General features: G+C 46.1%; 1 protein-coding gene across 20 annotated transcripts in view; it reads right to left on the reverse strand.

Annotated features, from left to right (window-relative positions):
* Positions 1–16,121, reverse strand: part of nfia (nuclear factor I/A) — a 1,116,080-nt gene that overhangs the window by 214,857 nt on the left and 885,102 nt on the right. For all 20 annotated transcript variants that reach the window (XM_072510961.1, XM_072510968.1, XM_072510960.1 and 17 more), the window contains one exon: positions 11,482–11,609. In XM_072510961.1, coding sequence (XP_072367062.1) covers positions 11,482–11,609 — 128 coding nt within the window. The remainder of the gene's footprint in view (positions 1–11,481; positions 11,610–16,121) is intronic.

Here is a 16,121-nt window from a genome sequence, read left to right on the forward strand (position 1 = left end):
GCGGAGAGAGAGTGTTCCAGCTGCAAAGCCATTGCACTGCACTCTGAGATTCGATTGAAGACAGCATGTTTTATAATATGAAATAACAGTTTGAAGTAAACAGCCATAGTTATATTAAATAGACCTTGGAAAGTACATAAGCTGAAATACGTAGGACCTATGTTCTTGCCCTTGGCTAAAAACTCGAGTACACATTTTGTTATCTTTCGGAGGACAATGTGTTTTCATAATAAGGCCAAGACCAGAATATTTCAGCATTTTCGCTACAAAGCAGTGTTAACTACAGTCAAGCATTTCCCACCATGCTTCTGAATTGGCACCTCATTAATTTCCCTTCCACACAAGGATACTGAGGAAAGTAAGTGTGAAAATTTCAGAGGCATTGGCCATGATCCTCCAATGCTCCTTATATACAGGGTGGCACCAGAGAATGGGAAAGTTGCAAACGTTACAGCCATGTTCAAAAATGGGTGCACGATAAACACAGCAAACTGCAGGCCGAGCAGTTTAAATTCAGTAGTGGGAAGATTTTAGAGACGATATTCCAAGACACAATTAACAATCACTTGGACAAGTGTGGATTAATTATGAAAAGCTAGAATGAATGAATTAAAAGGCATTTGGTAAAATGCCACATGTTAGGCTTGCCAATAAGGTTGAAGGACCTTATCGAGCAGCATGGACACAGAATTGGCTGAGCGACAGAAAACAGAATAGTGGTGACTGGAAGGAGTGTACAGCGGGGTTCCCAGGGAGATCAGTACGAGGCCCCTTACCTTTCCTGATAAGATCTAGACTTGGGTGTGTGGGACACAATTTCAAAATTTGCAGATGATGCAAAACTTGGGAGTATTGTGAACGATGGAAAGACATAGTGATAGACTTCAAGAATACAAAGGCAGGCTGGTGGAATGGGCAGACTAGTGGCAGATTAAATTTAATGCAGAAAAATGTGAAGTGATACACTTTGGTAGAAAGAACAAGGAGAAGAAATATAGTCGGAAGTATGCAATTCCAAGGTGTGCAGGAAGAGAGGGAGATCTGGGGTATATGTGCACAAATTGTGAAAGGTGGAAGGACAGTTTGTAAAAGTGGTTAACAAAGTATATGGGATCTTGGGCTTTCTGACAAGGGGCATACAGTACAAAACAAGGAAGCTGTGATGGAACTTTATAAAACACTGGTGCAACATCAACTGAAGTACTGTGGACAATTCTGGGCACTAAGAGGAATGCAAAGGTTGTAGAGAGGGTGCAGAAAAGATGTCAGAGACTGTTTCTGGGACAAGAGACATCAGGGGCACGATTCTCCGACACCCCACCGGGTCGGAGAATCGCCGGGGGCTGGCGTGAATACCGCCCCCGCCGTGTTCCGAATTCTCCGCCACCAGAGATTCGGCGGGAGCGGGAATCGCGTTGCGCTAGTCGGTGGGGGCGGGAATCGTGCCGGGCCGGTTGGCGGGCCCACCCCCGGCGATTCTCTGGCCCACGATGGGCCGAAGTCCCGCCGCTGTCAACCCTCTCCCTCCAGCATGGATTAAATCACATATTGAACGGCGGGACAAGGCGGCGCGGGCGGGCTCCGGGGTCCTGGGGGGGGGAGCGATCTGGCCCCGGGGGGAGCCCCCACGGTGGCCTGGCCCATGATCGGGGCCCACCGATCCGCGGGCGGGCCTGTGCCATGATGGCACTCTTTTTCTTCCGCCTTCGCCATGGTCTTCACTATGGCGGAGGCGGAAGAGACCCCCTCCCCTGGGCATGCGTGGGGATGACGTCAGCAGTCGCTCCCGCGCATGTGTCGCCCGGCGAAGACCTTTCGGCGCTGGCTGGCGTGGCGCCAAAGGCCTTTCCCGCCAGCCGGCGGAGCGGAAACCACTCCGGCGCGGGCCTAGTCCCTCAAGGTGAGGTCTTGGCCCCTAAAGGTGCGGAGACTTCCGCACCTTTTGGGGCGGCCCGACGCCGGAGTGGTTCCCGCCACTCCATTACGCCGGAACCCCCCGCCCTGCCGGGTAGAGGAGAATCCCGCCCCAAATATGTGAATGGATTGAGAAGCTGGCACTGTTCTCCTGAGAAAAGAGAAGGTTGAGAGCAGATTTGATAAAAGTGTTCAAAATTATGAGTCCTCTAGACACAGTAGTCACCTGTTTCTGTTGGTTGTAGGATGGAGAACCAGAGCACACTGATTTAAGGTTGGTGGCAAAAGAGCCAACAGCAAATCAAAGTGAGAACACATTTTAAAAGTTTAAAAGGTTAGATGTTCAGACACACTGCAGCATGACATTGGCAACAGTAGTTTCTGTATCTAACACTTGCCCAATAGGTGGTTTCCAATATCAGTCAGGGCTTCCCCTCAGGGTTAGTGAGTAAATCTTTTCCATTTTTGCACATCTCCCAGTGGCTGCTTTGTAACATTTAGCAGAGATATGGGTGTTAGTGGAGGGGAAATCCCGGGGAACCGAGAAAATTAACTTAAAAATAAATAATATGCGAAGGATGAATTCTGAAATACACCCAAAAATACATACTATACCATAATTACAAATTATTTTGATGTGGTTTTATTCAATAACCTTCTTTATCTTAAAGTTAAACTCTGACAATTCTCTTGTAGTTAGGTCTGATCAATAAACAATAGTGAGGCAATAATTACATCTATAGCAATTATGATTTTCTCTTGGAATGAACATTTGCAATCCCCCTTGCCTAAATAGAGCTTCAAAAAGTTATTTGTGCATGCTACCAATTGCAATTTCTCCACTCTGCAAGCTTCCTGTCTCTAAGTGACCAGGCAATCCTAATAACAACCTGCAACAAACTCACAAGAGGTGTAAAACGAACAAGTGGTGTTTACCACAGCATCCCCTCCATTGGCTAATATTTTGGTTTCATCTCTTTCCCAGGCCCTGCACACCGAGCAGGAAATTAAGAATTGGAGCTAGGACACACGTCTAAAAGGAACAGATTTAAATAGTGAGCATCGACAGAGTACATCAAAGATTCATATGTGTATTGGGTAAGTTTTGGACTTTGTACTCCAATTGAGGAGCCTCACATGCTGACATCAAATATTGAAAATTCAGGATCACGCGATGCATGACTTTTGATACATTTAATTTAGCGGTTGGAAAATCATGGATAGCACACATCTGCATTTCTGACATGCTATCTGGCAGACAAGTCTTCTAATCAGGAGTGAGAAGTTGCAAGGTTACACCAGCCAAGTCATGGAAAAGGCTCCTATACCCATTTGGATGTTGAAAACTTAATCAGAAATGATTACAAACTAAATAGTGAAAAGTTAAAGAACATTTAAGAATCTCCCCTGAACTATGAGTAATAAAACTATGGATTTAGGGGAAGGTGGTGGGCTTAATGGCAATGTCACTTAACTAGGAATCTAGAGATCCAGACTAATGCTCTGGGACATATATGGATTCAAATCCCATCATGGCAGCTGACAGACTTTAAATTAAATTAATAACAAAAATTAAATTAAAAGCTGGTTTCAGTAACAATGAACAAGAAACCATATAAAAAACCATCTGGCTCACGAATGGCCTTCAGGGCAGGACATCTGCTGTCATTACCTGCTCTGGCTTACATGTAACTCCAGATCCAGAGCATTGTGGTTGATTCTTAAATGCCCTCTCCCTCCAGCCATCTAGCAAGCCACTCAAACCACTATGAAGACTAAAAGGAAAGAAACTGCACGGACCACGCAGCCTGTGGACTTGTCAAAATCCTCTTTATTAACATCTCGGGCTTGTGGCAAAATTGGGAGAATGATCCAACAGTTTAGTTAAGTAATGGTCTGACATAATCATACTCATCATATGTACAGATAATCATAGAATTCGCAGTGCAGAAGGAGGTCATTTGGCCCATCGAGTCTGCACCTGTCCTTGGAAATAGACCCTAATTAGTCCCAGACATCGCAGCACCACCCATGGGCATGTCCTGTCCGGTAACAAACTGGAAAACAGGGAGATGCCCTGGCAGTCCTCAATATTAATTCCAGATCCTATGAAATTTCATGGTATCAGGTCAACCATGGGCAAGGAAACCTCCTGCTGGTTACCACCTAACCCCAGCTGATAAATTAGTACTTCCTCACATTGAACATTATTTTGAGGAAGCAACGAGGGTGGCAAAGACACAAAATGCACTCTGGGTGGGGGTCTTCAGAGTCCATCACCAACAGTGACTTGATAATACGACTGCTGAATGAGCAGACCAAGTCCTAAAAGGGAAAGCTGTTGGACCAGGTCTGTGACTGATGCCGAGGGAACCAAGAAGAGTGAAAAGCCTACTTAACAGCATCCTCACCAATCTATGAGTTCCAGATACATTCACCCATAAGAGGATTGGTTGGAGTGACCACCGCACAGTTCTTGCGGAGACAAAGTCCAGTCTTCACATTGAGGATACCCTCCATTGCGTTGGGCAATACTACCACTACGTAAAATAGGATAGATTTTGAACAGATTAAACAACTCAAAACTGGGCATCCTTGAAGTGCTGTGGAACGTCAGCAGTAGAATTGTATTCAACTTCAATCTCATGGTTCGGTATATTTCCCACTCTATCGTTACCATCAAGCTAGAGGATCAGCCCTGGATCAATGAAGAGTTCAGGATGGCATGCCAGGAGCAGCACCTGGCATGCGTAAAATGAGATGTCATCGCGGTGAATCTACAACACAGGATTACTTGCATGCCAAACAGAGGAAGCATCTTGCGATAGACAGAGCTAAGTGATCGCACACCGATGATCAGATCAAAACTTTGCTGCATTGCCACATCCAGTCATGAATGGGAATGGATAATTAAATAACTAACTGGGGGAGGCTCCACAAATTTCCGTTGATGGGCGAGCCCAGAATATCAGTGCAAAAGACAAGAGTCAAAGCATTTGCAACCATCTTCAACCAGAAGTGCCAAATGGATGATCCACCTCAGACTCATCCTGAGGTCCCCAGCATCATAGATGTCAAACTTCAGCCAATTCAATTCACTCCATCTGATATCAGGAGATGGTGGAAGGCACTGGATACTGAAAATATCAATAGTTGCTCCAGAACTTGACAGGGCCCTAGCCAAGCTGTTCCAGTACAGCTGCTACAACACTTGAAAAATTGCCCAGATAGGTCTTGCCCGAATAAGCATGACAAATGCAACACAGCCAATTATCGCTCCATCCGTCTACTCCCGATATCAGTAAAGTGATGGAGGGTGTCATTGACAGTACTACATGGACTGCAGTGGTTCAAGTAGGTGAAACACCACCACCTTCTCCATGGCAATTAGGGTTGGCCAACAGCTGCTGGCCAACAGTTACCAGCAAAGCCCACATCCTGTGAAAGAATTTTTAAAAGTGTTTTCCTAACACCACAAAGGTCCTTCATCACTAAAAATTACAAGTTATTTAAGTGATGCTTCATCTCAAGTAGATGCTCAGTTAAATTTTTCTCTGCAACTTCCAACTCATCTAACTAGGAAAGAAGCCTCACCATGACATTCAGCTATTGTTGGTTAATATCATTGATTTAGTGTTACATGGTAATCAGGGGAATGGTTATAGGCAATTACATAATTTACTGTAAAATATTCTACGCCTTAATGAATATATTTTTTGAAAAGCCTTCTTCAAGAGGGTCAATGTGGTGATTTCTGGGTTTGTGTGGGTGGGCAAAACCCCGCGAGTAAAGAAGTTGCTGTTGGAGCGGGGCCGAGGGAGGTGAGGGGGGGTTGCCCCTACTGAAATTTAGGAACTATTATTGGGCAGAAAATATGGCTATGATTAGGAAGTGGGTATTGGGGAGGGGTCGGTGTGGGAGCGGGTGGAGGCAACATCATGTAAGGGCACAAGCTTGGGGGCACTGGCAACAGCACCTCTGCTGTTCTCACAGGCTCGGTACTCCACAAACACGGTGGTGGTCGCGACTTTGAGGATGTGGGGACAGTGGCAGAAGCACATGGGAGTGGAGGGTGCGTCGGTATGGTCTCCAATTTGTGGTAACCATCAGTTTGTGCCGGGGAGGGTAGATGGGGGGTTTCGGCCCTGGGATTGAGCGATTAGGGGACCTGTTCATTGACAGCAGCTTTCCATGCTTGGAGGACTTGGAGGAGCAGTTTGAGCTGCCAGGTGGGAATGGGTTCCGGTATTTGCAGGTGAGGGACTTTGCACGGACGCAGATCTCGACCTTTCCGCTTCTACCCCCTCAGGGGATATAGGACAAGGTGGTTTCGAAAACGGGAGTGGGGAGGAGAAGGTCTTGGTAATTTATAAAGAGCTCATGAAGTGTGAGGGAACCCAGATACGTGAAGTAAAGCGTAAATGGGAGGATGTGTTGGGCAAGGAACTAGAGGCAGATCTGTGGGAGGATGCTCTAAATAGAGTGAACACATCCTCATTGTGTGTCAGGCCCAGCCTGATACAACTTAAGGTGGTCCACCGGGCACACATGACTGTAGCCCGGATGAGTAGATTTTTTGAAGGAGTGGAAGACAAGTGTGGGCGGTGTGCGGGAGGGCCCACGAATCATGTCCACATATTTTGGGCATGTCTGAAGCTTAGGGGATTCTGGTAAGGGTTTGCCGATGTCATGTCCACAGTATTAAAGACAAGGGTGGCTCAGAGTCCAGAGGTAGCGGTTTTTGGAGTGTCGGAAGACCCGGGAGTCCAGGAGGCGAGAGAGGCATATGTTTTGGCATTTGCCTTCTTGGTAGCCCGGAGACGGATCTTATTGGCTTGGAGGGACTCGGAGCCCGCAAAATCGGGGGTTTGGGTTACTGACATGGCCGGGTTTCTCAGGCTTGAGAAGATTAAGTTTGCCCTGAGAGGGTCAATGTTCAGGTTCGCCTGGAGGTGGCAGCCGTTTATTGACTTCTTTGGGGGACATTAAGCTGTTAGCAGATACGATGGGCGGGGGGGGGCAGAAGAGATAGGGGGGAGATAGTGTAGGCGAGATCAGCGAGAGGAGGAAGGGCGAGTGGGGAACTGTGTGTGTAGGCCATGTTGGCTGGGTATGGTTGTTGGTTGGGTGGGGGGGGGGGGGGGGTATTTACTGTGTTACTGTGAAATTGTTAAAAATCACAAATGCCTTAATAATTTTTTTTTATAAAGTGCAGTACTCAATGTGAATTACATTTTCAAATCTCTTTTACACGGTGAGAAATGTTCATTCAAAAACTCAGTCAAGAAGCTGCTATACGGACTCAGTGGGAATCATAGCATTTCATTTCTTTGTGTTTGCTGAGATATTTGGCCACTACCAAAGTGTGTGGGGCTATTGAAAACAAAAACGATTACTGGAACTCCCTGATGGCTCAGTTTGGAAACGCACTGCCTAGTGTGGCAATATGCCATACAGAACAAGAAAATGTCAAGCTTTGTCTTCAGTCCGTATGAAGTTGCCTGTTATCAGATTAGATAATGCAATTAGCTTCAGCCTGGGCTACAATTAGAAAAATACATCAGCCTTGAACTTGCTCCTGATTACTATTTAATGACATCTGCTGGAAAATGCCAGCGTGAATGTCTTTAAGGATACCACTGGCCTTTGGTATTGTAAGTTAAACAGCTTGACAACATTCACTGCCTAGTCTTGTACATGAAAAATGGGCAAGGTTGGTAGTACCTACAGAATTCCATCCTTCTTAATCTAGTGCTTTCAGACGAGGAAGTGGAAAAAGGGATATTTTCCTTCCAAGCATGAAGATGTTAACAATCCGGTAGAATATTCAAAGATAGGGTGAGTACCTGGTTACACTGATGTGCCGTCCTCAACGTCTCATCACACAAGAGAGATTGTACAGTTTCTTTTATACTCCCATGTAGAAGATAAGCATTGTCATTTAATATTAAAGGCTGTAATAAACTGTTACTAATTGCCGCACAGACCATTGCTTGCTCAGGTGTTGAAAGCAGACTACATGTATCACTAAGTGCACTTAAAAGGCAGCCAACTCCAGCTAAAGTTACAGTGAAATAAATGTAGACAGCCCTCGTTAGTAGTAATTCAGCCAGATCAGCTAAATGGTTCTTAATGTTAAGGTTTTACCACATAGCAGGATTCTGTTCTGGCTGGCAAATTGTGCTAATCTTACTACAGTATTTGTACTCTTCGATTTGTCAGGAGCAGTGTAAACAGCTATGTCTAGGAATTTAAAGTGTTTAGTTCTGGCAGCCATTTTGGAAAGTCTATAAATAAATGCATCGCGAAAAGCACTATCCATTTTAACAACACAAGGTTGGCTCATGGTAACCATCTATATCATAGAATCATAGAATTTACAGTGCAGAAGGAGGCCATTCAGCCCATCGAGTCTGCACCGGCCCTTGGAAAGAGCGCCCCACTTAAGGCCACGTCTCCACCCTATCAACGTAACCTAGTAACCCCACCTAACCTTTTTTGGACACTAAGGGCAATTTAGCATGGCCAATCCACCTAACCTGCATATCTTTGGACTGTGGGAGGAAACCGGAGCACCCGGGGGAAACCCACGCAGACACGGGGAGAACATGCAGACTCCGCACAGACAGTGACCCAAGCTGGGAATTGAACCTGGGACCCTGGAGCCGTGAAGCAACTGTACTAACCACTGTGCTACCGTGCTGCCCCTATATATAGAATTTACATCACAGAATCAGACCTTAAGCCTAACTGGTCCATGCTGATGTTTATGCTTCATACAACCTCCCTCCACCTTACTTCATCTCAACCTATCAAAATAACCTTTTTTTCAGGGCAGCACTGTGGTGCCGTGGTTAGCACTGCTGCCTCACTACGCCGAGGTCCCAGGTTCGATCCCAGCTCTGGGTCACAGTCCGTGTGGAGTTTGCACATTCTCCCAGTGTTTGTGTGGGTTTCGCCCCCACAACCCAAAGATGTGCAGGGTAGGTGGATTGGCCACACTAAATTGCCCCTTAATTGGAAAAAATTAATTGGGTACTCTAAATTTAAAAAAACAAAACCTTTTTTTCCATTTCTCCCTCATCTAGATTTCTCATAAATAAACCTATGCTCTTTGCCTCAATCACTCTATGTAGTTTCAAGTCCCACAATTTCCACATTCACTAGTAAAGAAGTTTCTCCTGGTTCCTTTTTTGATTTATTAGTGATATCTTATATTTATGACCCCACGTTTTGGAACTTACTGGCATCGGGTATGTTTCAATGTTAACAGCATTGATGCTTCACAGTGACTTCACCTTGCTGTAACTCTTGTTGATTACTTTTTTTACTTTGCAGACAAGAAAAAGATAAGGACCTATAATCAGGACCTGTGAATAATAAGTGTCCTTTTTCTGTAACTATAAAAACCGATGTTTCAACACCAAGAAAATTTACCGAAATGTAAATTATCTTCAGTTCACCTTTCACACAATTGATATGTGTCATGATAAATATGGAAGAACATTTACTGGGTGGGCATTCCTTTTTTTCATTGCATTTGGTAATCGCAAAGACATGACAACACTTGAAAATTGAACAGCGTGTGTCATCTTTTCGATTACGTTAACAAACACCATATTTATAACAAGGTTTGGGATTTTCACTAGTTTTTTTTATAATCCAACAATTCCCCCCTTCGTCAACCAACAGCATAAGCAGACAACGGATGCCACTCGAGTCAATGGCGAGTACATGCATAAAAATAATGCAGGTCAATTCAACAATCCAGTTTCCTTGCCATCATAATAACAACAACTTACATTTATTTAGCACATTTAATGCAATAGAAAATCCCAGGGTGCTTCATGGGAGCATCTGAGCCATACAAAGAGATATTAGGTCAGATGACCACAAAGAGTGTTTTAAAGAGTGTCTTCAAGGGGGTAGGTGAGATAGAAAGATAACGAGCTGTAGGGAGGAAATTCCAGAGCTTCAGGCCTAGGGAGCTGAAGGCAGGGCAATGGAGCAAATAAATTGGGGATGCCCAATAAGCTAGAATTTGAGGAATGCAGACATCTCAGCAGGTTGTGGAGTTGGAGAAGATTACTGAGACAGCAAAGGGAAACGCCTTGGGGGGATTTGAAAACAGGGGTGAGAATTTTAAAATCAAGATGTTGCTTGTCCTGGAGCCAATGCAGATCAGGAAACATGGGGGTGATAGGGGAAAGGGATTTACTGAAAGTGATGACCTCAACTTTATGGAAGCTAGAATGTGGGAAACCAGCCAGGGGTGAATTGGAATAGTCGAGTTTGGTGGTAATGAAGACATGAATGAAAGCTTCAGCAGCAGATGAACTAAGACAGGGCGAAGCCTGGTGATGTAACAGAAGTGGCAACTGGTGGTCTGAGGTGATGGCACGAATTTGAGATGAGAAGCTCAACTCAGGATCAAATGTGATATCAAAGTTGTGAACAAACTGACTTAATCTCAGACGGTCGCCATGGAGAGAAATGACGTTGGTAGCTAGGCAATGAAGTTTGGAGCGAGGGCTGCTTCAATCTTCCCAACATTTAACTGTAGGAAATTTCTGCTCAATCAGTACCTGATCATCAGAGAAAGGATCTCTTTTCTGTTTGTCATTTTGCTTAAACTGCCTAGTTGGAATTGAAAAATTCAGTGGCAGGAAATCAAATCAACACTTTCTTATTCTACATCCTTGATGTAGTAACGCACGAATATACCAACACGCCAGAGGGCATCTAAACTTTGTAGAAATTATGCTTGACAGCACAGGCTATTGTTTTCATTCCTAAGCAATTAATAAACAAACCAACCACTGACTCCCCACCTCATCCACCTTACAATATGATACGCATCTGTGACTTTGGTCATGAGAAGGCTTTGTTGTCACTCCTGTAAGAGTTGAAAATTCCTCATGAACATAATCAATTCCTGTACCTAAACCTTAAAGGCAAGAACTGAATAGGGCAGAGATACCAACTCCACTGCCCATAATCCATTTGCTTTGTAAAATTCCAATCGAAAGCACCAAAAATATCCATCACTGTCTTGTTTCAGTCTGTACTTAAGAAAAGATCACAAATCAAAAATGCTCCGTGTGTTTTTGGCTTTCAGATGGTTTAAAGTAGTGTCCCAGGTATAAATTTACAATTGAACTTGGATTATGTTGCTTACAGCGGCTTGCTGGTGGGCAATGATGCAAATACAAAAATAAATAAAATAACAGCTTACATAATTTTTCTGACCAAAAATAGAAGTGAAAGCTGCCTGTGGATCACCCAGCAAATTCTATCAATACTTCAGAAGGATAATTTCAATGACAAGCCCTGAAGGTTATTTATGGCTCTTATAAAAATGTACCTCATAAGATTTCAGTTAACTTATTAACAACTGTAGTAGTGCTTTAGGAAGGAATTAGGCTTTGGCATTTTGATAAATTTTACATTTCAGTCAAAATTTGTCAGCAAAAAGCATCCTTATCCCTCTAAATATGATTGGCAGTCAACGCTGATCGCTTCTGTGAAATGCCAATCACTTATTTGAGAATCATTTGGGCTGCTTACCTGGCTCCACCTCGTGCCAACCACTGGACTGACTGCCACTTCCTGGAGATCGCCCTTGGTTGGTATAAAAGGGTTCTTCACCAGGGCTGTCCATTTCATCTTCCATAGATTTGTGGCGCTTTGTAGAACTGCAATAGAGAATTCAATGTCAGGATTGTGATGCCATGCTCAACCCACGTATATTAGATCACATTAGGGCCACAGTGTCATATTTAACCTCTGCACGTTAGAACCTGTCACGAATTCCAAACTCATGTTCAATCTATATCCACCAGATCCTGTCAGGAATGCACAGTCCTGTTCAATCTGTAAGCACCAGAGCCTGTTGGGACTGCAGAGTCACATTCAACCATTTAGACTGGACCTCTTCAAATGTACTGCCTCTGGTATCCATACAAATAAAGTATACTACACTTCATGCTGACCATTACTTTCATTTTAAAACCTAGTTTCTTGATGAGAGAGGAAACCTCACGCAGCACAGGTCACATGGAAGTTAAGCGTACACTACAGAATGTTACAGTGGAAGCAGGTAACGCATCCAGCAATAAATGGTAAAACATTCTGTGCACTCTGTACTTCAGGTAGAGATCGTTACTTTGTTTTTTCAAACACTTATGGTTCCAGTAAGTGGTATCGTTTGGTCTATTTATTCTTTTCTTTCTCTCACTTCTCTTCTACAAGCTGCTGTCTTAAGTGTGTTTTTTGAGACAATACCGACCGCTGAGAAGTAAACAAAAATGATGGGAGTGCCTCAGTGACCCCACTGCGAATATTTAAATGAACTGTAATACCCAGATGCCGGAGTCCTCTGCCGCCCGTACTCAATGGCCGCGCCTTGGAGGCCTCGCAACGGCACCATTTAGTACTGATCCACACAAACGCTGACCAGTTGTGGAAATATCTGGGGGGTCTCCCAGGTCACTGGAGGCCCTCGGGTGGTTGGGGACAGGGCAGGGTGGCACCCGGGTACTCACCTGGCAACCTTGACACTGCCAGCCCAGCACCCCAACAGTAGTGCCCACATGCCAGGTTGGGTGGAGGGAGGGGTTGTCAAAAGGGTATGGGGGCCTGTAAAGGGGTTGGGGGGGAAGAGAAGATCGGGGCTGCCAGACAAAATGACTCCCGATCTGTGAGCAGCCTTTCTTGCTGGCGCGCTTCAGCTTGCCAGCAGGAAATCTTTTTAAGTGCAACCTTGGCGGGAAGAAACCCCTCTCCCCGCTCGAGAAACAGCTCGAGAAACACCCCGCTAAACATGTCGTTCAGCGGACTTTAACATGAGTCCTCTAAATCACGCCCGATGTTTTGAACAATTATCCCTGTTGGTAGAAGCTTCAATAAATTCAAAGGTAGCTTTGCTGTTCCAATCTCGACTAAAATTAGAATGTCACAGTCAATATTCAGAAAGGTCACTTGTTGAAAGTCTGCATTGTTGCAGTATTTACTACCTCAAGAAAAAGTTCTATTTTTGCGTTACTTTGAAAAGAATATTCAACATTTAGACGATTGGGTACTTAAAATTCAAGGGAGAGGTATTCTTTATAATTTTGGTCCTTGTTATTATCCTTTTATTATCCTTTCAAGGGATAATTAACAACTAGTACTCTCTAATAATAATTTATTGCTTCGCCATCATTGTAAAAATAATGCAGGAAAAACCTATTGAACAGTACTGCGTATTCTCTATGCCTCTTGTTGCACAGCCATGTTGTCCAATAGCATCAAATGCTCTTCATGCAATTAAGTAGGCCCAAGATTTAAGTTCTTGGCGGCATATAGTCCTGCCTGTGAAGAACTGCCGGCCAAGAGGTCCTAATGCAGTCAGCACCGGTGGGAGTGGTGACAGTTGGCAGCACTTCACCCATCAGAGGTCGTCGGACGCCATGCCAAAGGTGTGCAAAGGCGGCATGGGGATCATGAGGTGGGGGTTGCTGGAGGGGGGCAGGGGGATCAGAGGGACGATGGCTTTCAGGGCCCCCTCCACCTCCTGATACTGGGTTCCTCAAGCTGGCACAGATTTCATGACTATGATGGATCACCACCCACCTCCCACTCCTCTCCACAGATGCCACTGGCAAACCCAACAGGGTTTGCTGGGCAGCCTTCTGAAGGCACGGGAAAGCAATGCAGCCATTTAATCACTAATCCCTCACACTGGGCTGAAGGATAATGGGTGTCAATTGACTCATTAATGAGCCTAATTGACACCACAGCAGGGAATCCTGCATCAGCAACTTCCACCTCCAAATTATTTGGCTGCGGTCAGGAGTCTGACGCGGAGCTTTGCCAGCGATTAAACCCCCCCCCCCCCCCCACCCCCCCACCCCCACCCCACCCCCCCCAACAGCTAACAGTAACCAGGTCCTTGAAATACAATATAAACGGTCACCATCTTCGATATAACCCGTCAAACACTCCCCTCACCATGAACCTGAGCTTCATGAGGTGCAAGAACTCCATCAAGTCACCCAACCATGCTGCCACACTAGAAGGTTGTTCCAAAGCCACACTTGGGGGGGGGGGGGGGGGGGGGGGGGGCCACTGGGTCTCTCTCTATGCGGATGACCTGCTCCTGCACATGTCAGACCCACTGGCCAGGATGGAAAATATACTGGAAACATTGAAGAAATTCAGCTAGTTTTCAGGGTACAAATTAATTATGGCCAAGAGTGAGATGTTTGTAGTGCAGGCAAGGGGCCAGGAGAATAGGCTGAAGGAGCTGCCATTTCGGCTGGTTGAGGAATGTTTCCGGTACTTGGGGGTACAGGTGGCACGAGACTGGGGCAGGTTACATAAGTTAAATTTGACGAGAGTGGTGGAACAAACGAAGAGGGAGTTTCAGAGATGGGATGCACTCCCACTGTCACTTGCGGGGAGGGTGCAGACGGTAAAGATGACAATCCTCCCTAGATTCCTGTTCACCTTCCAGTGCCTCCCGATCTTTATCCCACGGTCCTTCTTCAAAAGGACCGGCAAAATCATCATGAGCTTTGTCTGGGTGGGAAAATCCCCGTGGGTGAGGAAGGCGATGCTTGAAAGGAGCCGCAGCGAGGGGGGACTGGCATTGCCGAATCTGATCAACTACTACTGGGCGGCTAACATAGCCATGATAAGGAAGTGGATGGTGGGTACGGGGTCTATCTGGGAGCGGGTGGAGGCGGCTTCGTGCAGGGGCACCAGTTCGGCAGCCCTGGTCACGGCTCCCCTACCGCTGTCGCCGACCAGGTGCTCCACCAGCCTGGTAATGGGGGTGGCCCTGTGGATTTGGGGCCAATGGAGAAAGCATGTAGGGGAGGTGGGGGCGTCGGTCTAGGCTCCAATTTGTGATAACCATCGGTTCGCCCCCGGGAACATGGATGGAGGGTTTCGAACATGGCGGCGGGCGGGGGTGAGGAGGGTGGGCGATATGTTCCTGGAGGGGAACTTTGCGAGTTTGAGGGAGTTGGGAGGAGAAAGCTGGGCTGGAAAGGAGAAATGACTTTAGGTACTTACAGGTGCGGGACTTTGTATGCAGACAGGTCCCATCCTTCCCACGCCTCCCGCCAATAGGGATCCAGGACAGAATAGTCTCTAGAGGAGAAGGAGGAGAGGATAGAGTCTCGGATATTTACAAGGTGCTCATGAAGGGGGAAGAGTCCCAGACGGAGGAACTGAAACTCAAATGGGAGGAGGAGCTCGGCAGGGAGATGGAGGACGGGGTATGGGCGGAAGCCCGGAGTAGGGTAAACTAAACCGCAACATGTGCCAGGCTCAGCCTGATTCAGTTTAAGGTCGTTCACCGGGCCCACATGACGGTGGCTCGGATGAGCAAATTCTTTGGGGTAGAGGACAAGTGCGCTAGATGCGCGGGAGGACCAGCGAAACATGTTCACATGTTTTGGGCATGCCCTAAGCTTAGGGGGTACTGGGAGGGATTTGCGGGGTCATGTCCCGGGTGCTGAAAACAAAGATGGTGATGAGTCCAGAGGTGGCAATTTTCGGGGTTTCGGAAGACACAGGAGTCCAGGGGGAGAAAGGGGACGATATTCTGGCCTTTGCTTCCCTGATAGCCCGGCGGCGAATACTGCTGGCATGGAGGGACTCAAAACCCCCGAAGATCGAACTATGGCTTTCGGACATGTCAAGTTTTCTGGGTATGGAAAAAATCAAGTTCGCCTTGAGGGGATCTGTACTGGGGTTCGCCCGAAGGTGGCAACCATTCATCGACTTCTTCGCGGGAGAGTGAACGTCGGCGGGGGGGGGGGGGGGGAGATTAGAGTAGAGTAGGAGGGATAAATCGGCGGGTAGTGTCTATGGGAGAGGAGCGGGTATGTGCATTAAGGTTTGGTTGAAGTGTTGGTTTTCCGTTGATGTTTGCATAATCTGTAACTGTTTACAATGCCAAAAAATACCTCAATAAAATTGTTTGTTAAAAAAAAGAAACCAACGCATTCTAGCCTTGGTAAGATGTGCCCTTGAGCTGTATCAAACTTAGCCTCACAGAGGATGACGTAACCTTCACCTGCGGAGAGACTCACTCCACACCTCCTCCAAAATGGGAGCCAGTTCCTCCTCCCACCTAGCCTTTACCTCCTCCACTGAAACCTGCTCCTCCCCCATGATCCGACCATGTAACTGGGACATACTATCCTTCTCCAACC

This window comes from Scyliorhinus torazame, chromosome 7, assembly GCF_047496885.1.
Source record: "Scyliorhinus torazame isolate Kashiwa2021f chromosome 7, sScyTor2.1, whole genome shotgun sequence".
Lineage (NCBI taxonomy): Eukaryota > Metazoa > Chordata > Chondrichthyes > Carcharhiniformes > Scyliorhinidae > Scyliorhinus > Scyliorhinus torazame.